At 41.0% G+C, this 20,318-nt stretch overlaps 2 protein-coding genes across 4 annotated transcripts; one reads left to right on the forward strand and one right to left on the reverse strand.

Moving 5' to 3' along the window:
* fbxo11a (F-box protein 11a) lies at positions 1-12,947 on the forward strand. 2 transcript variants are annotated; one of them, XM_063490963.1, is made up of 22 exons: positions 1-355; positions 2,241-2,365; positions 2,472-2,553; positions 3,637-3,781; positions 4,878-5,007; positions 5,633-5,716; positions 5,832-5,964; positions 6,051-6,157; positions 6,288-6,399; positions 6,642-6,748; positions 7,867-8,004; positions 8,229-8,446; positions 8,543-8,723; positions 8,827-8,949; positions 9,172-9,257; positions 9,391-9,467; positions 9,593-9,736; positions 9,904-10,014; positions 10,154-10,261; positions 10,363-10,471; positions 10,560-10,658; positions 11,318-12,947. In XM_063490963.1, exons 1-22 carry the CDS (start codon positions 262-264, stop codon positions 11,445-11,447), a joined length of 2,643 nt encoding a protein of 880 aa, XP_063347033.1. In that variant the 5' UTR covers positions 1-261; the 3' UTR covers positions 11,448-12,947. The 2 variants fall into 2 exon arrangements, with proteins under 2 accessions (XP_063347033.1, XP_063347035.1); XM_063490965.1 differs by having other exon boundaries at positions 2-355; positions 3,640-3,781.
* Positions 12,948-12,967: 20 nt separating this feature from the next.
* msh6 (mutS homolog 6 (E. coli)) lies at positions 12,968-20,289 on the reverse strand. Of its 2 annotated transcripts, none has more exons than XM_063490962.1 (10): positions 19,933-20,289; positions 19,063-19,265; positions 18,774-18,967; positions 16,014-18,585; positions 15,256-15,539; positions 15,002-15,119; positions 14,821-14,910; positions 14,548-14,702; positions 13,261-13,460; positions 12,968-13,147 (listed from the first exon to the last, which is right to left on the reverse strand). In XM_063490962.1, exons 1-10 carry the CDS (start codon positions 20,190-20,192, stop codon positions 13,066-13,068), a joined length of 4,158 nt encoding a protein of 1,385 aa, XP_063347032.1. In that variant the 5' UTR covers positions 20,193-20,289; the 3' UTR covers positions 12,968-13,065. The 2 variants fall into 2 exon arrangements, with proteins under 2 accessions (XP_063347032.1, XP_063347031.1); XM_063490961.1 differs by having other exon boundaries at positions 19,063-19,268.
* Between the last annotated feature and the right edge of the window lie 29 nt (positions 20,290-20,318).

The following is a 20,318-nucleotide window of genomic DNA, read 5'->3' on the forward strand; positions in this document are numbered from 1 at the left end:
AGAGGTCCTCCCATGTGATGTGACTGAGGCCTGACGGACTGTGCCCGTCTGTTATGGCTCCTCCTGCTACAGTAGAACGGGGCTAGACGTAATACCAGTGCGGGGAAACGGGAGTTAACACACCGCGATACGTTTCTCGGGAGCCTCGGCTAAAGATGGCAGATTGTGCAATGCTGACGAAAAAGACATAGACGGTGTCCTCGGCGTTGCCTCTTCTGCTGTGAAGGCTTCGATATTTCCTCAAGATTACCAACACCCCAAATGAACTCCGTCAGAGCAAGTAACGTTAGCAGAAGACCTAGGCGAGTATCGAGGCCGCGCCCGGTGCAGCCGGAGAGGAACCACCAGGAAAGAGGTAATGCTAGCTCAGCGAGTGTTAGCATTACTGGAGTGAATTATAGCTGGTTTTGAGGTTGAATTGCGTGTTTTGTGATTGGGCAGTTACGCCTGTCGTTTGTTTGTTGTTTATATGTGGGCACATTAAGGTAAAGTTGGTTGCTGTGAATGTAAGAGCGATCACCAAGGGTCGCAATGCAGCCAGGAAACACCGATGCTTTTGTGTTTGTAGTTAGCATTCAGGCCGCGCTTTGTTTTGCTAGATTTTTTCTTCTCCGAGTCGGCCTTTCTTTTGCTTTTCTCACCTCGCGCTGGTGTTTAGCTGTGTTTTGTGTTATGTGAGATTCGATTAATATAGAAAATGACTTGTAATAAACAGCGGTTTGTTGGTTCTATGGGTAACAAACGCAGGGGAGGAGACATAAAGTGGTTTTGCCAGTTGTCGTAGCATGCTAATTTAACCTAGCCTGTGCTAGTTTAGCTGTTATTATTAGCCTGTTTGGCTAGCTGTCTGCGTCCTGACGTTCTAAAAACTTCATGTCCATTATAACAGTAGCATGGCATTGCGAGATAGGTTAGTAGTTAATACTGTTTCGTTTATTTGGCCTAGTCACATTATGTTTTAGTTGTTACAGTAGCATTGTCTAACAGACGGTGTAACACCAGCGATCTTTTTTTTTTTTTTTTCAAATTAAACATTTGCTTGCAAAGGATGCTATTTAATCACAGTTGCTATGCCTGAAAGAGCTATAGTAAAGACCCGGTCGGTCTTGAGGGACACCAATAAACCACATTAATGGTTTGTTTTTTAATTTGATTTACAGTTGGACTAATCTCATATTGTGATGTTTGAGCTCACAGCATCAATTGGCAGTTAACCCTAAGATGTGCTGAATGTGTTAATGTTTACAAAATAGAGCATCATAAACTAAACCGTCATGTTCATCTTAATAAAAAGAACTTACTAGATTACTTGACTTCATCTCTATTTCTCAGTTAATTTATTCATGGCCACAATTGCAGTGTAGCTCAGTTGTGATTTCAAGGCAGTAGATGAATTGGGCAAGGCATGGTAGATAACAGATACCCAACAGCCGCTTTGCCCATTCCACATGATAGTGTCTGTTATGTTTTAGTTAAACAAGCCAGCAGAACCTATGCTTTTTGTCAGGTTTGCAGCTTTATATGAGAGCATGCTCTTTCTGCTGCAGCGTCTAACAGACTGTTTGTAGTGGTTACAGGCCTAGTAGCCAGTGAGAGTTATCCTTGAAACCAGAGCAACAAGCAGTGATTTGGGGTAGCTATCAACTCATCATACCTTGGTGAATAGGCTTATAAACATACTGTGTGTCTCGTTTAGCTGAGGGTTCATATTCTGATTAGTTCAATTTTCCAATTATTTGAATCTCCTGTTGATAGGATTTGTAATCAGCTTGTTCTTCACACACCAGGTAATAGTCAAACAACCTTTTTACTGGCTTTTGTCCTGTGAGATAAATGCTGTAAAGGAAGCTGGATCTGTGTTGTTGTTCTTTTTTAAACAATGAATTAAAGTTGTGAAGTCATGCCTGTTGTTCAACCAAATGTTCGACACATGCATGCAAATTAATGCCTGTATTTACAGATAAAGACACATGCTTCAGGGCTTTAAAGCAGAGAAAGCGACACCACATAGGATAAGTAAATGCATGCAGAGTGAAAAGGAAAAAGATTATGCTGTTCTTTGGTTTCTTTTGGTCTTTGGTTTCTTTGGACAGTCAGTTTTAAACTAGTTTTCCTAATGAGCATACTAAAATGTTACACCAAAAATCTGTTGAAAATACATCAACACGGGCTTATCTGTTGTATTGGTTTAATATGTTGAGCTGTAAATAATCATTGGTTTTATCTTCCACCTTTTCCAGATGAGGACGTTCCTGCAGATATGGTTGCAGAAGAATCCGGTCCTGGAGCCCAGAATAGTCCATACCAACTTAGAAGAAAGTCTCTACCCAAGAGAACAGTGTGTCCGACAAAGCCAAGCATGGAGGTACGTCTGTTAGGAATTTTAGAGATGGATAACTGCCTAAAGGATGTTAATTTAATTTTGAGGCACGTACCATTTCTAAATATTTTCTACGACTTTTTAAATACAGGGTGCTTCCACTTCAACCACAGAAAACTTTGGACACCGACCTAAGCGTCCCAGAGTTTCTGGAAAGTGTCAAGATTTACCAGGTAAGTAAGAAGACATTTTTTGACTTGCATGTTCAAAATTTTGTTCCTGCAGCTTGTGAGGGTTAATTGTGCAAGAAGTTGGAGATAGCAATGAGAAGAACAAGTTATAACTCATTTAGTCTGTTAGTCTGTCTTGTTGGGTAGTAGTGTGCAGTTGTATGTCATACAGAGTGTCATATTTCTTTTTACTAAATCTTTTATGTTATGATTATATCTTTTCTTGGGGGTTTGAAACGTTATGAGTACCAGAGGCCTATGTGGTACACAGACTTGTTATGACATAGTTATATGGGTCTTATGTCATCTCTAGCTTAATTTAAAAATAATACATGACAAGAAACTATGGTATAAACTTCAGTGAACCGATGGCAGATACTCATGTTTTGGTGGATTTAACATGACAGTTTTATTCTTCAGTCCATCCTAGCTATTCTTATGATTGGCAATTTTGGGGAAAATGACTGTGTTATAGTATAAAGATGTTTTAGAGTAATCTTTCTAAAAATGTCTTTGCTAAAATTGTGAAGCAACTCCATAAATTTGTCATTTGGAAAGTATAAAGTCTGTTATTTGTGGTGTATGGCGTCTTTTTATATAATGTTGCTCCAGCCAAAGCATCCCAAATAAATGCTTGCCTTGTTAGATGGTATTTGGTTCTGCCTTTACAATTGTCAGAATGTCTTATGTTGTGCATACTGTTGTTCTACATGATCTGTGTTTAAAACTAAAAGTACTTCTAGGTCATCAACAGTCTCCGAACAACGGTGACTGCTACTGAGCAGATCATCTTAGAGGCTGAGCTAATACCTTTTTAAAAAATGGATTATTTATGTGTACAATTAACAGAGAAGTAAAATGACAAAAAGATCAAATTTCTAAGCTGGCAAAAAGCTCAACACTGTTTGCATTATGAGAAAGCCATGACCCATTATCTTTTGTTTCATGAGAAAAATATTGTTATGCAGATGAATATGCTGTGTCTGTATGAGTTAATCCATAGCCCAAAAACTGAGGATTGATTTTATGTGTGGAATTGGAAAATCATTACATGCATGTCTAATTCAGTGATCGTCTTTCTCCCAGCAGCTCCAGCAGAGCAATATTTGCAAGAGAAGCTTCCAGATGAAGTGGTGCTAAAGATCTTCTCATACCTGTTGGAGCAGGACCTGTGCCGTGCAGCATGTGTGTGCAAACGCTTCAGTGAGCTGGCCAATGACCCTATCCTCTGGTGAGACATGACAAAATGACAAAACATCCTGTGGTATTTATTGTGCCCCCTTTTTTTTTTTTTTACGGTTATTTTAACATGGTAAAATACCCTGTTTCTATAGCCATTAGCCTTTACTAACTTTAAATTAGCGTTTGTTAATGTGGTTAATCTAAATTTGAATTGTTGATTACATGTTAAGAATCCAATAGAAAGAAACCAGATATTATTGTTGATTTAACAGCAACAGAAATCTCATTTTATGTTGTGAGCAAGCCATCTTTAATAATTAGATGTGTGGGTGTGTGTCACTGCTTTACTTTTCTTTAGAACAAATGTAATTCAGACTTGGTCGATTTGTTGCGGTATATACACTGTTGAGCTTGAAGTCATTTGGATGAGCACTTTGGCTTAATGTTGTCCTCCCACGCGTCATTGGGACAATTTTTTTTTTTTTTTTTTTTTTTTTTAAATCGATACAGCGTTGTTTCATTTCATGATGCCACGTGAACCATTCACCTTTGTTGAGTGGATGGATTCAGAAGTCTGGACACGATTTACCAAAAAATCTGGATTGCAGTTTGCGGCCTGTGTTGTTGAATCATTGCAGCTAAATGTTGGCAACCAGCACCAGCCGTGTATTTTGCTGACACCCTGTTCTCTTCTGCCACAAATGACTTCAATAACCCACTCATGCTGTAAGCTGCAGTCTATTCAGAACAAGCACTTTTTGAGCACCCACTGCATTAGTTTGTCTTCAATGCCTCAATAAAATATAAATGTATATATACACACACACATGCACGCATACACTGTATAATTGTTTCTGTGGTTCTTCTTCGAGTCTTGGGTGCTGGCTCATCATTATTAGTGTGCAGAAGGACAGTAGTCTGTATTAATACTACTAATAATAACAAATGAAAGTAGCCCAGCCACCATATAATGTTGCAGCCTTTTTGCTAGTGGGCCAGTGTATCAACAATTATATTGTGGATGTGACTTTTTTTAAAACGTGGTCATCACATTTTTGCCAAACAATGACTTCTGTATTGTAAGGAATTCTGACAAATCGAAGGAGGATGATCATGTAAACTCCTGATATGCCTTCATATTTCAGGAAGAGGCTGTACATGGAGGTTTTTGAATACACGCGACCCATGATGCACCCCGAGGCAGGGAAATTCTACCAGATAAACCCAGAAGAATATGAGCAGCCAAACCCGTGGAAGGAAAGTTTTCAGCAGTTGGTATGGAAACTACTGACATACAATGTAGTAGCATTGGTTTCAGACTAAAGTGACCTAAATAATGTTTGCAGAGCTTCAGTCCTAAATGAAGCAGGCCATGAAAACCACATTATCTAAAATGCTTTAAGAAATACTTTTACAATAAAACCTTTTTAATCATCGAAATATTAATCAGAAAATTGAAGGGAATGAGGTGGGGCCATTTGGGTAGAACCTTCTTGTACATGTAATCCAATTTTTATATAGTAGTGCATTATTGAGCAACTTTAAAGGCAGTGTTGAGACAGAAACTAGGTCATTGTTGAATCTTTGAATGATTCTTCTGTGACCTTTTTGCTACTGTAAGTTCTGCCAGTGTGGACATAGCTGAAGTCACAAAGTGACATTCAGTATTGAAATAAAAGCGTAGAAGAGGATGTTTTTTAAGATGGAAATAGTGTTTACAATTATTTTCTCTGTAATACACTGATCTTAAGTATTTTCTTTTCCCTTCAGCAAAATTGTCTCTTTTCCCTTTGTTCCTCCATCTTTTTCATTACACAATCCTTTTGTAATTGTTCACTTGAATTATTCACTTCTTCCACATATGAATAATAGTAGTGTTTCTTCCCTTTTTTTCCCCCAGTATAAAGGCGCACATGTAAAACCAGGCTTTGCAGAACACTTTTACAGTAATCCTGCCAGATACAAAGGAAGAGATAACATGTTTGTAAGTGTAATTTTTACATACTTTAAAAAAACAAACAAACAAATCTTCCACTTTAATGTTGCGGTCATTCATCTGACCTGTTCTCTTTTCTTACTTTTCTTTTTCCTTCCTCCAGTACTATGACACCATTGAAGATGCTCTTGGAGGGGGTCAGGAGCCTCACTTTGACGGCCTGATATTTGTCCACTCTGGTATTTACACAGACGAATGGATCTACATCGAGTCGCCTATCACAATGATCGGGGCTGGTAAGTGCGTTTGTAGTCATGGTTACGGTTTCAGTGCACCCTTGTTTAGTCTGGTCTCTAATTAAACCAGTCTGGTCTTTTTACAGCTCCTGGAAAAGTAGCAGAGAAAGTTATCATTGAGAATACCAGAGACTCTACGTTTGTATTCATGGAAGGCTCAGAAGATGCTTATGTTGGATACATGACCATTAGGGTGAGATGACTCTGATATTTCTTTCCTCACATATACAGTAAATGTTTCCTTTTTCCCCATGTTGTATGTATGTTAGTCCTGTTTTAGCTACTGTTGTCACATTCAACGTTAACAGTTTTCTCTCCTGCAGTTTAATCCTGATGATAAATCCGCCCAGCACCACAATGCACACCATTGCTTGGAGATTACAGTCAATTGCAGCCCCATCATTGACCACTGCATCATACGCAGCACGTGCACAGGTAATTTTGTTTAGATCTGACTTTTCAGGCCTTCAGAGGGGTCAGTGGGAGCATTTGACAGAAACTAGTTGTTTTTGGTTCCTCATAAGATAAAATGGCTGAGAATTACCTAGATCTTGTGTTTGTGCTGAAGTGTTATTTTCTTTTTTCTTTTTTTTCCATGATGGCGCACAGATTGTTTTCGTTGCTTGTTTTGACAGGTACATTTGTGGACTAATATATCATTGTCGTGCTTGTTTCAGTGGGGTCAGCAGTGTGTGTCAGTGGTCAGGGTGCTTGTCCCACAATCAAGCACTGCAACATCAGTGACTGCGAAAATGTCGGTCTTTACATCACTGACCATGCACAGGTAATGCACACCTGTTTTTCATGTTATTTAAATATAGAACTTAAATGCATATGTCAGCTTCTGCTGAGCGTGTCCAGCAGTCTCACATCTTCACTAGAGCTAGAGGAACAGCAGCGTCAGTGACGTGCATCTATCACAGTTGTACATTCCTGCTTGGCTTTATATGTGAATACCATCACAAGTCTAAATCCAGTCTACAGACATCAGTCTTTTATCTATAAGGTTAAGGAAAAATTGAAACTAATCAGCAGACTTACAGCTGACCTATTATTTTGTTTGTTGCTATTTTTCTGTCATGTGTATAATGTTACAGTGCTAAAAGTTAGTATTAAACATGTCCAAATAATCATACATGTATTTGTGATGAGTGAGTCATTCAGCGAGGCGAGAGTTCAGGCCTTAGACCCAGTTTCTAGTGTTTGTTTGCTTGTTTTTCTGATTGTGTGGTTCTGGTCATCTGTTGGAGGCAAAGCACACCTGCAGAATCAAATTAGTCTCCTTGGCAAATGTAAATGAATGAACACATTCTTGCCAAACTGTCTCCTTGAGTAGCATTGAAAGCATGTAATTGCATACAAATAACTGACAGGGCAGGGAGATTTATAGTTGTTTGGTTTATGCACAATAAAACTTAACTTGCTACATTAACTTTGGTGTTTCCTACCAGCAAATGATTTACACATACATCTGTTGACAGGAAAAAAACAAAAGAAAAATATTATACATCTTGTGAATGAAAGAGTAAGTTCACCTTTATGTCACTTAGAAAGTAGGTAACTGGAATGACCAAAGAATTCTTGCTGTATTGCTGCAGATGTTTAGGTTGACCGGATTGGTTGGAAAAGCTGCTATTTTTAATGAAGAACTATAATTATGTTATTTAGATTTGCCATTTGTTTTCAGAGCCTTACACCAGTGCTCCTTTTATTCTGATCAATTTTGCCAAAGCTGTGTTTTCAAACCAGTGATGTAGCTTTTCAGGAAGAACTTCCCATTAGAAGAAGCTGGCCATTGATAAGACAAAGGCAAAAAAGGATAAACTGCGGTTTTACATAAAGGATCAGGGCCAGCTGGGGACGAGTAGGTTTATTTTAAATGCAATTCTTCATGTCGTTCAGGGAATCTATGAAGACAACGAGATTTCAAACAACGCTCTGGCTGGGATCTGGGTGAAAAACCACGGCAACCCAATCATCAGACGGAATCACATCCACCACGGCAGAGACGTGGGAGTTTTTACATTTGACCACGGAATGGTGAGATCCACTTTACTGATGGTTTTATGTTGTGCATGTTTGTCAGCCACTAAATTGAATGAGAAGAAATTCAAATGTACAATATGTAGTAGCCAAATAACACTAGTCCAGATAAACTAGGTGAAAAACATAAAACAACATGATGATGGTGCACTTACGACATGCATATAAGCTTTAAACCACTTTGATGGGCTTATAATAGGTTTGTCATTCTCTGTTTCCAGGGTTACTTTGAGAGCTGTAACATCCATAGGAACCGCATAGCCGGCTTTGAGGTGAAGGCATACGCCAATCCGACAGTGGTTCGTTGTGAGATCCATCATGGTCAGACAGGAGGCATCTACGTGCACGAAAAGGGTCGCGGCCAGTTCATTGAAAACAAGATCTTTGCGAATAACTTTGCAGGCGTGTGGATCACTTCCAACAGTGACCCCACAATACGGTCAGTATGAACTGAAAATCTTGAGCTCAAATCAGGTCAGCATTCAAATCTAACCAATTATTCAGGTTCTCAAATTTGTTGTTCTGTCCAAAACAGGGGGAATGCCATTTTTAATGGTAACCAAGGTGGAGTTTATATTTTTGGTGATGGCCGAGGCCTCATTGAAGGAAACGACATCTATGGTAACGCCTTGGCGGGAATCCAGATCAGGACAAATAGCTGCCCTATTGTCAGGCACAACAAGATTCATGATGGCCAACATGGAGGAATATATGTGGTAAATATTTCTAAAAAATATTGTTGTGCATATTTAAGGGTTTTTCACTCCAGCTTTCTTATTTTTATTACGAGGTAAAACCGTTTGTTTCTGTGTCATGCAGCATGAAAAAGGACAAGGAGTCATTGAGGAGAATGAGGTGTACAGCAACACACTGGCAGGAGTGTGGGTTACAACGGGCAGTACGCCAGTGCTGAGGAGGAACAGGATACACAGCGGGAAGCAGGTCAGATCACAGGCTAGTTAGTACACCTAGAGGGATGTATATTGTTCATCTGATCATAATGGTCATAATTATGATGTCATGAGATCACAAAATTCCATCTAAGACCAACTTGATATCCTGTGAATTAAAAGAAGATGGATAAAGGAATAAACCAGATTTATGTACAAGCACATTATGAATCACTAAATTAAAGCCAATATATTTTCATTGCCATTTTAACAGGTTGGGGTTTACTTCTATGACAATGGCCATGGTGTGCTTGAAGACAATGATATCTACAATCACATGTACTCTGGAGTTCAAATAAGGTTTGTGTAACATGACAAATAATAACAAGTAACATAAGCAAGATTCACCTGAGCGATGTCCTGATGTTAGGGTGGTCTGGTAGAGTGGTATTGAAGCAGCTGCTCACGTTTCCATTGTGTCCTCCCTCCCCAGGACGGGCAGCAATCCTAAGATCAGACGGAACAAGATCTGGGGAGGCCAGAATGGCGGCATTTTGGTTTACAACTCAGGTGAGAAGAGGAGATTTTTCTGTCTTATTGTTCTCATTATTGCCATAGTTAATATACTGTTTAAACAATATTGCCTCAATAACAAAACATCAATGTATATTGTTGTTTTTCTTTTTGTTCTCTAGGCTTAGGTTTCATCGAGGACAATGAGATCTTTGACAATGCAATGGCAGGTGTGTGGATAAAGACAGACAGCAACCCCACTCTGCGGAGGAATAAAATCCACGACGGTAGAGATGGCGGGATCTGTATATTCAACGGAGGAAGAGGTAACCGATTCATTACTGTGGAAGTGGAGTAAATATTTAAGTGGTTAAAAGTAGTGTAGATCCAATTTGGCTTTATAATATTAGGAAATTCAGACCTAAATTAATGTAATCCTATCTTTTGGTATGTTAGTGAATTGTCAGATTAAAAGTCCATTTTCTGTTATTAGGTTTGCTAGAGGAGAATGACATTTTCAGAAATGCCCAAGCGGGGGTCCTCATTAGCACCAACAGTCACCCAGTACTGCGGAAAAACAGGATATTTGATGGCTTCGCTGCAGGTGGGTAATGCATGCACACTAGCTTTAATAGCTCATGATTTAAAACTTGTGATGAGATGCTTGAATTTAATTATTGTGGACTTTCAACATTGCTGTGTCTTTGTAAATTGATTATTCTTATTTGTTTATGTAAAACTAGGTATTGAAATCACCAACCATGCCACGGCGACTCTAGAGGGCAATCAGATCTTCAACAATCGTTTTGGGGGGTTGTTTCTTGCGTCTGGTGTCAATGTTACAATGAAAGGTACAGTATTAGTGGCAAAGATTTTTAAATATTATTGAATAAAAATGCAGAAATCTCATAATGGATCAAAACATCAGCGTACAAATTTCTGTTTCCTCCAGATAATAAAATATTGAACAATCAAGATGCCATTGAAAAAGCTGTGAGCAGAGGTCAGTGCCTGTACAAGATTTCAAGTTACACCAGCTACCCAATGCACGATTTTTACAGGTAAACTTTTTTTCACCTCTCGCACTCAAAAATAACCTCAGCTATTTTTGTTTGTGATTGTTAAAAAACACACCTTGGGTTTCCATAGGTGTCACACTTGTAACACAACAGACCGCAACGCCATTTGCGTGAACTGTATCAAGAAGTGTCACCAAGGACATGATGTAGAGTTCATCAGACACGATAGGTAAGTCTGACTGATGCATGCTAGTAAACAGAACAAACTAAATACACCCTGGATGTAAATGGATGACAGACTGGTTTGTTGGTGCCTTCCTTTGAAGCTCCCCACTTTAGACCAGAGTGAAAGTGCAGAAGCAGAACACAGCATTCACAAAACAAGGAATTAAGACTTGCTGTTCTTTTTTTTTCTCCCTGCATGGCACACACACACACAGCAGAGGAAAGCAGCAGCACAGCAGCAGTGTTTCTCATGATGGTGGATATCAATAAGCTGCAGCAGATCACTGCTGTTTCAGTGTATTTTATAATGCAAGCTTGGCTTAACTTGCCACATCTTTATTTGCTGATGTAGGGATACCATCTCTGAGACAAATGGCTTGCTGCTAAGTGCACTGATAATTAATTCAAATAAGCAGATTTTGGCTAAGATACAGACAGTGGTAGGAGGAATTGAATGAAGAGAAACAAAACCAGTCAGTCTGCCTGATGGTAAAGAGAATAATGTGCATGCTCGCTTATAAGAAGCTTGGGGTCTGATTACACTGTTTAATTTTTACTAGTCACAGATATATAAAGGCATATTAAATACAATATAATGTACTCTGTTCTTTGTTTTCGGGGACCAAACATAATTATTTTTTTCTCCTCCGTCTCTGCCTACAGATTCTTCTGTGACTGTGGTGCTGGGACGCTGTCAAATCCTTGCACGTTAGCAGGAGAGCCGACACATGACACAGACACTCTGTATGACTCAGCTCCCCCTATAGAGTCCAATACACTGCAGCACAACTGAGCTCAAGTCCCGAGGTGCTTCTGCGCTTCAGCAGTAATGGACGTATAAGACACTTTAAATTGTGCCGTGGAAGAGCAATTCCAAACTAAAACACAGATTCACTTTGGCAAAAATATACAGTGACTTTAAAAAGTAAAACAAAAAAAGACTTGCGACTCGGATATTCTAAAAGGAGACATTTAGAAAAAGGTGATTATGGATGCCTCACATTTTCTTTTCCTTACATTTTTTGACAAAAGATGACATCAGTGGGACAGAGCAGAAGAGCAACTGATTCGGGATTTGTGGGTCTGTTGATTGGGTCAAGTAAATGATGCCGGTGAGAGTTGGACAAAATCCACCGAGGCTTATCTGCTTTTGGGAAGCGGATGAATGGGATACTGCAGTGTACAGATCCAACATGGAGTCAGTCAGAAGAGGCTACAGCTCGTCTCATGAAAAGGCAAAAGCCCCCAAATACAACAATGCTTCCATCACTGGGCAACCGACGTGCTCGTATGATATGTACGGGAAAAATGACCTAGCACTTCAGCATTTTTTTTTCTTCTTCAAGACAACTGTTGAGATTTGATTTTAATGCTTTTTTTTTTGTGTAGTTTTGTATTTTCATGCAAAAATCTTACTGTACTTGAATGTCTTTATTTTATTAAATGTTTTAATTTTTTTTTTGTTATTATACCCTAGAATTGCTGTAATTATACTCATGTCGCAGTATCTAACTTCTTTCTGTGAAAGAGATCAGAGACAAGAGAGGAAAACACTAAACACTTTCTCCAGCAATGTTGACTCCTTTACACTTGCAATACAGAAAAATTAGATGTGTAATTGTGCTTTCACAAGACTTGTATATCTTCTTGTGTTTGTTGATGATATCCCAGTCTGCTTTACATGATCTATGCATATTTTTTGGTTTAGTATCTGTTGGCCTGTCACCATTACTTTGAAGACCAGACAGTACAGATTTACATGCGACTGCATCTTGATTGGAAGTCTTGATAAGCTAATTAATACAGGTTTCTTTTTAATAATCTCTGGCCCTGGTCAGCATTTGACAATAAATGACCTGATGCCATTTAGTCTGTTACTTTGTGAATCGATCTCAGTTCAGTAGGTAATCTAGACACAGGTGTCTTTTTCGCTACCATCGCAGGCACGGATGCTGTTTAACAGCCCATTAGGATACAAATTCTGGCTTCCTTTGTCCTCCAAATGAAAGAGCAGAGTCTTATGAAAGCATAAGTTTTGATGCGTTTTTCCATTGTTTGCCAATGTTGCTGGAGAATTTAAAGAGGCTTTTACTCTACTGAAGCTGAGACAAGTATCTATATACAGCGCTTTATTGGTTTTATTGCCCCCTTCCCCCAATTCATGTGTACTGGTGATTGTGGGTTCTCATACAGACTGAAATGTATGCATGTATCATAACATCTAGACTTAATATATTGTGAAGTATTCAATAACCGTTATGTAGGCGCTAGCGTGAATTAAAAGGGTTTAATTTCCTAGATGAAACATTGTCATTTTTTAAAAATAAACTTTATTAGATCAATTCAGTAGTGTTTTTTTTAATGACAAGAAAACAAAACAGAAAAAATTGCATTGAGCTTTTAACAACAGTTTACAGAGTACTGAGCAGTTGAATGAGGGAAGTGAAACGGGTGCTGTCCAGTGTAGCATCCTCAGCAAACTGGCACAGCTTCCTATATGAGGGAACAGGAGGGAACATAAGTAACCACGCTCTGACTTTAACAGATCAGCATTGTGTGTCACTGTAGTATCCGCAGAATAACTGATGCGAAACAATAATACGTACTTGAAAAGTCTGAGACTGACGGTGCTTTTCTCAAACTCTCTGGCCTTCCTGTGTCCTGACTGGATAACTTCCTCTGGTAGGTTGGCGAGTCGAGCAGCATTGAATCCATAACTCTTAGGACACGCACCCGTTATGAACTTGTAGAGGAAAGTGATGGTCTCTTGACTTGGATCCTCACACTCATTCTCCACCATGCATGCCTGAAGGAGGGGGTGAAAGGGAAACATGATACTTAAAACCCACGAACAGACTGCATTAAAGAAAAAAACAGTAGTAAATCCTCCAGGTTTGAAAAATAAATGCTGCTGTTCCCCCTAATGAACAGCAGGAGGCAATTTTGGTTGTAAAAAGAAGTCCGAAATGAGCTGCCATCCTCCTTTATGACCCGACTAAACACTTTTGCTAATGAGTTGATAAGAACTAAATGAGACCTTCATCCAATTTATGACTTCATTTTCTAGGTCTTATCCCTCCCTCAGTTGTCATGCCTTGACAACTAAAAGGCTCAACCTGAGGTTTCATAACAGAAATTCACATACCAAAGCTGTTTACAGTAATGCCACCATAGTGCACATTATATACGATACACTAAAGTAACACAGACTAACAAACTGTAAATATCAGTGTCTGAGCAATTGTGTGAAACTTGCTGTGCACAATTTGAAACAATCAAATGCCAGTGAGTTCAAAATTTCTTTATTTCTTCAGTTTATTTATACAGTGACGAATCACAACAACAGTTGCCTCAAGGGGCTTTATATTGTAAGGTAGACCCTACAATAAACCTTACAATTTTTTGCACCATGTTACTAAAACAGCAAAATGTTAAGAGCAGGAAGCTGCCGGTTGCGGCTATGGCTCCAGGCATGCAGCTGTGCTCGAAGAGCAGATGTAGCCACAAACTGCTCAATTCATTGTCTCACACTAAAAGTTTTTGCTTTCATTTGTCTTGTACATAACCTCATTAATGCACTCTGAAAGCAAGAACTAATCTAATACTGGATACTTGGGGCACACACACTAAAGACACACACAGACCCACTAAAAAACAGAAAAAGCTGCAAGGTTGTGAAAAATTTAAATAAAAACAGAATGCAATAATTTGCTAATCATTTAAATGTTATATTTAACATTAATGTATAAAAATATAGCCTCATTTATTTATTTCAGGATTCATTTCCTTGCAAAATGCACTATTTAATTGGTATATAAACTTGTCTTTTTATTACAGTCCTAAATGACCTTGCATTGTCGAGTATCAAGTGTGATTAGCATTGCTGTACTCACCATGTGGCCCAAACGCACGGCAGGGTTGTTGGCATAGTCCTCCACCAGGGAGTGGTAATGTGTAGAGAAGAGAGTGCGACAGCAGATCTTCTCAGCAAGCTCCTTTACAACAGCGCTGGCAATTGCTGTGCCATCATATGTGGCTGTGCCCCTTCCTGCAAGCAGTTCACAGCTCAGTGATTACACCACAACAATATTGTGCTGAGAATACAGTCTCTGCTATCCACCAATCATGTGAATAAGGTTTAATAAGCAAACTAAATAAATGCTTACCCAATTCATCCAGAAGCACAAGTGAGTGTTTAGTGGCATGGCGCAGGATGCTGGCAGTCTCACTCAGCTCCACAAAGAAGGTGCTTTCTCCTGTAGAGCACAGAGTTGAAAATACAAGCTCAGCTCATGAAGCACAAGCTCAGATCATTATTCCTAATATGTTAAGAGTCTCTGATGTTACCAGCCATGATACGATCTGAGGCGCCCAGCCGAGTGAAGACCCTGTCAACTGGTGTGAAGCGCAGGCTCTCAGCTGGAATGTAGCAACCCAGCTGGGCAAGAATGATCACGAGTCCACACTGTACAACAGGAGCAGCACGTTATCTTAATATGGACCAACTGAGACTGCAAATACACCGTCTATGTAGACTGTGGGAAAAAAAAAACGTATGAAATTGTATGTATACATTTATACATATAGTCAAAAATACCCACTTGTCTCATTAGAGTAGACTTTCCACCCATGTTTGGCCCTGTGACGAGGACGCAAGAGGCCAGACTGTCATCTTCACTATTTTCACCGGTGCCAGGGCAGCCAATGAAGATGTCATTAGGAATGAAGTCATCGCCAAAAAAGGTCTTGGTGACACAGGGATGACGGGATCCCTTGAGGTCGATGAAGACTGCAACCTGGGCGTCATCCTCGGGAAGCACGACCTCTGGCCTGGCCATAGGCCCGTCGCCACCCTGGCTGTAGCGAGACAAGGCCAGCAGCACATCTGGGGACAAAAAAAGGACATAAATAAAAAAAGAAGTACTGAACATTTAATTATTTACATTTAAGAACTAAAAAAATGCACATATTTAATGCATGGCTTCTAGGTCTGCTTTGCTACAATAAAATTAATAAAACCAAATCTGTGGCTGGGACGTGTCCCAGTGGTACAAAAACTTTCAGAAATCAAAAACTATGCAACAATCTAAATAACTGCAAACATTAACATAGAATGTCCCTGAAACAGAGACTTCGCCAAGCTGTGAAATAAATGAACTTACTTCTAACAAGCCCTCAGACTGCTGCAGAATCATTATTTAAAAAACACAGTATGACAGTTTCTCTGTAACATCTGCAGGAAATGTACTGAGAACAGACCGGTGTAGTGAAAACCAAAACAACACAAATTACATATCGAAAAGATGAAGAAAACTTCTGTAGTTAAAAAAAAAAAAAATCTAAACAAAAGGATTGTTACCAAGCACTGCCATGCACTCCACAGCAGTCTTCCAGTCACTGTAGTTCTTGTCAAAGTTATAGAAGAGCCTCCTCATGCAGTCTTTGAGTGCAGCATCTCTCTTCTCCTCAAATCCTTGCAGCTCCGAGAACATCCGTTCAGTCTCCTTTGTCACATAACGCTTCCAGCCTTTCTTTGTAGACTTTAACTCATACTCTTCTGGGACATTCCTCTCTGAAACGCTGTCAGGAACCTCCATCTGATAGCGATTTTTCCCAGTTCCCCAGAAGGACATGCTTTTACAGCCAAGTCTCTTCTTCTGTCTGTCCAGGTAATCCTGCAGCTCTCGTTCACAGTTCTTGATTCCAGTCAGAGCCTGGTCGTACTCCGGGTCAAAGCCAGCTTTGGGGGTTATTACTCCAGTAGTGCGGGCTTTCTGGTGGTCAAAGGCAGTGTCCCAGCGTTTGAGTTCACCAGAGAGGTCGGGAAAGAGGCCGTTCTTTTCGCTATTGAGGCTGATAACTTGACAAAGCAACGTGGAACGAAACTCGCCTGAAACTGGAGCAAAGAGAGAAACGATGTCCTGCATCGTTTTGAAACCTTCCAGTGCTGAGAGGAAGTCTGCTATCTTGCGCTTGCTGTAGGTCACTTCCTCATAGAGAACTGCTCTGCTGTCAGGGTGGTCCTGGCTTTTCAGAGGTGTCCCGATACTGTGGATTTTGCTCAGCAGGCGCTCTAGATCTGGAAGTTTTTTTAGAAGGTCTGAAACCTCAGTAGCCTGGGCTTGAGCTCCCATCAGGTCCTCCACTGCATCCAGTCTGTCCCTGATAGATGTGGGGTTACACAGAGGAGCGCAGAGCCACTGCTTCAGAAGCCTCTTTCCAAACGGAGTAGAGCAGGTGTCCAAACGCTCCAGCAGTGTCCCTTCTGTTCCTCCTGACCCATTCTGAAAGATTTCCAAGTTTGCCAGAGTCACTCCATCAAGCACCATACGCTGACGAGTCTTGGCAAAGAAACTGGCGGGTCCTGCAGCTTTCTCCATCTCAACATCAACTGGGACATATTCTTCAAAGTTAGCCATGGAGAGCAGCTCTTGGTCCACCAAGCATTTCTTCAGGTAGAAAATGCATCCACCCAAAGCGGACAGTGCTAGTTCATAGCCCTCCTTAGGAGTAAGGCACAGTGAATCACTCTCAGATGTCATCTCTTTTAGAAGAGCGGGGAGAAAGCTGCTCCCAGTCCCCTGCTCCTTGCCAGTTGCCTCTTTAAAATAATCTTCTTCTGAGAGGGTTTTCAGAGTCTTCTGAGCATCCCAGAACTGTGTTCCTGCGTTAAGTCCTTCCTGCAGAGCAGAGGACAGAGAGGCTTTGAGTATTTTGCGAGTTTCAACAGATGGGTTTCCTTTCTCAAAGAGCACCTCAGCGGGGGCATAGTGTGCTATGAGCGTACGCAGGCGTGAGCAGTGACGATCGTCTGAGAACTGACCGACATGAAAACAACCGACTGATGTATCAATAAAACAGACTCCATATATGCGGCAGCGGCCGGAGCTTTCTTCTTCAGCCTTTTCTTTCAAACTCAGGAGGAACTTGCTCTGGTTCTCTGAAGGAGCACCATCCAACACACTGTAGGTTTGGGTACCACGTGTGATAATCCTGCACACTTCTCTTCTCACTACACGGTCAAATTTAGTGGGCTTGAGCATTGTCTTACAGCGCGCTTCCATCATCTCTGGGGTCTCTGTCTGCTCAACACGAGCCACTTTGTAGCCTTTCTGCACCAGTACATCTGAGAAACGTCCAAAGCCAATCTCTGGAAAACCAGAGTGCGCCCAAGTCCCCTTCATGAATGTCAGTCCCAGCTCGTTGACTCCAATCACAGCATCCATGTGGTAGAGCTCATAAAACTTTCCCACCTTGTAGAAAATCACTGTATCAAACATCTCAGATTTGAGCTGCCACCACCGACGTATACCAGGAGTGATTTGATTCATAAAGTCATTTGGCACATACAAGGTGCTAGGATCATAGTCATCATCTGTCTGTCGCCGCCGTTTGCCGTCTTTTCTCTTGCCGTCCTGCAACCACTCCAGTTTCTCATGATCCCAAACTGTTGTCCCTGCAGTGGAGCCTGATCCATTCGCCTGGCTCTCAAAGCTCTCGGGAGCAGAGAATGCTGACAAACGAGATTTTGTGTCAGTTGCAACTGCTGCTGGAGCTCTTTTAGGTGCAACAGATGGAGCAGTAGGTGTCTTTGCTTTTGTTTTAGCCGACTTTTCTGCAGGACGTTTGCGTTTGGCAGGCTTGATGGGGCTTTCCACGTCTGACTTTTCGGTGCTCTCTTCTTTCTCTTCACAGCTTTCCTCCCCTCGTTCCTCTTCATCCTCACTGCTGGACGCAGCGTGTTCTGGTTTGAACTCCTCATCGGATCCGTCACTATCTGAGGCCGCAATAATGCGACGGCGCTTGGCTTTGCTTCCTTTTTCCATTAATGCACAGAATAAACGTGCACTGACTTTGGATGGCTTCAGGGCTTCGCTTTTGTTTTCATACTCATCACTGCCCTCTTCATCAGACACTACTAAGCTGTCAAGCTGGAAAAAAAGAATAAAATATAAATTAAAACAAAAACGCGCATTACTGACCAGTAATGATAAGCTGATAATTACACCATGCGACTAAGGCTGCTGCCCCGGGAATAACATTACTTTTAATATTACAGGAGAATTTAGACTTCATGACCACACTGGTGAAATATTATATTCAGAAATTATCGGGTAACCTCCATTTCTTCATCATCATCCTCTTCTGCATCATCATCCTCTTCTGCATCAGATGGGTCCGTGCAGAGAGGCATCTTTAATCTTTTTTCTGGGCTGTCAAACATAACTCCATCAGCCAGCTCCATTGCACGACGGATTACAGGTTTGCCACAGAAGTAGACTCCTCCAGGTTTAGCATCACTGCTGTCAGAGCCTGTGCAAATCATACAAAGATATTCCAGCTTACTCTGAGCAGACAGCAAACAATGGCCCCAAAATGGATGCAACTTGCAACTAGGAACAACCAACCTTGGTACTCTCTGACTCTATTAGAGCTGACCCATCCTCTTGTTGGAGGTTCATCAAAGAAATGGACATGTATGCGCTGGTCACGACCATGGCCCCTCATCATCTGCCCAGTCAGAGGCTGGGGTACCACCATGCACGGCCACCAGGGGTGCCCTTCCATTTTTGCCCACACAAGGGCACCAGCACTGAATAGGCATGGAGGGCTGCTGAGGATAAGAAGAGCAAAGACACTTTCACACATCTTTCAATGCTGTAAAAATAACTTTAAACGTGACTCATTGTGTGTTACAGTCGATCTCTTGAATGGAGTGGAAAAGCAACACCACAACACCAGCTTGGACTTTTATTAGTCCAACATGCCCCTCTTAAATATAATAATCAGTTTAAAATAGCAAAACAGAGGTGCAGGAAAGACAAAAGCAGTTGCAATTCACTTGTGATAACTCGGTTTTGCAAATCCTTTGATCTTAAAAGCACACACGGCCACATGTCAAAAATCATCTCTCCCTATCGTGGGTAGGGGTGTGGTGCCAACTTGAGATGGCCCAAACAGTCTAAACTATGACAGAAGATAGTGATAAGTCCACACACCCTCCACTTTGATAAATACAGGCATTAGCATTGATTTGACCCAACAGCCAGCATTGTTCTGCTCGAGTCACCCCCAATTTCACGTGTCCGTAGCACAAAGGAAAGGTCACACTACATGTTTATTTTCTGTCAGCTCTCATTTTAAGCGGTCTTAATACGTTAATTTAAAAAGAGAACTTACGCTGGTGTTTCTGGGGGCCTGCAAACAATTTTACCAGAGGGAAGGAAAACTGTACGAAACCCGACTCCAGCAACTACACGGCTCCCAAACTCACTCACCTTTCTTTGGTTGATTGGGCCTTGTCGCCAAATAGTTTCTGGAATCCTCCGCTCGCTTGCTTGGACTTACTTTCCTTCTTAGCTTTGTTGGTGTCTTTTGTCTGCTGCGGAGTCTGTTGTGCTTGCTCTTTCGGAGAGGAGTTGGACTTCTCTATAGTGGAAGGCAGGTCTGCCTCCGCCGGGGAGGGACTCGTCTTCGGTTTAGCGACTAGCGGCGGAGACTTGGTGAAGAAATTAAAGAGCGAGCTTTGCTTCGCCATGTGTGCGAGTTGAAAGTCTGTTTCCCTGTGTTTGTATTTTAAATAACTCCAACGACAACCACCCCCAACCTTTCTGCACCAGCTAGCGTTAGCTAGTGAGCTTCACGGCGCAAACGCAAGCCGTTC

The sequence above is a fragment of the Pelmatolapia mariae genome, linkage group LG13 (assembly GCF_036321145.2).
Source record: "Pelmatolapia mariae isolate MD_Pm_ZW linkage group LG13, Pm_UMD_F_2, whole genome shotgun sequence".
Taxonomy (NCBI): domain Eukaryota; kingdom Metazoa; phylum Chordata; class Actinopteri; order Cichliformes; family Cichlidae; genus Pelmatolapia; species Pelmatolapia mariae.

Coding starts and splice junctions, on each gene's coding strand:
- msh6 (XM_063490961.1), bottom strand. CDS start 20,192: ATGGCGAAGCAAAGCTCGCTCTTTAATTTCTTCACCAAGTCTCCGCCG. Junction 19,269..19,932: donor GCCCAATCAACCAAAGAAAG/GTGAGTGAGTTT, acceptor TCTTATCCTCAG/CAGCCCTCCATGCCTATTCA. Junction 18,968..19,062: donor TAGAGTCAGAGAGTACCAAG/GTTGGTTGTTCC, acceptor TGATTTGCACAG/GCTCTGACAGCAGTGATGCT.
- fbxo11a (XM_063490963.1), top strand. CDS start 262: ATGAACTCCGTCAGAGCAAGTAACGTTAGCAGAAGACCTAGGCGAGTA. Junction 9,258..9,390: donor TACTCTGGAGTTCAAATAAG/GTTTGTGTAACA, acceptor CTCCCTCCCCAG/GACGGGCAGCAATCCTAAGA. Junction 10,472..10,559: donor CCAATGCACGATTTTTACAG/GTAAACTTTTTT, acceptor GGGTTTCCATAG/GTGTCACACTTGTAACACAA.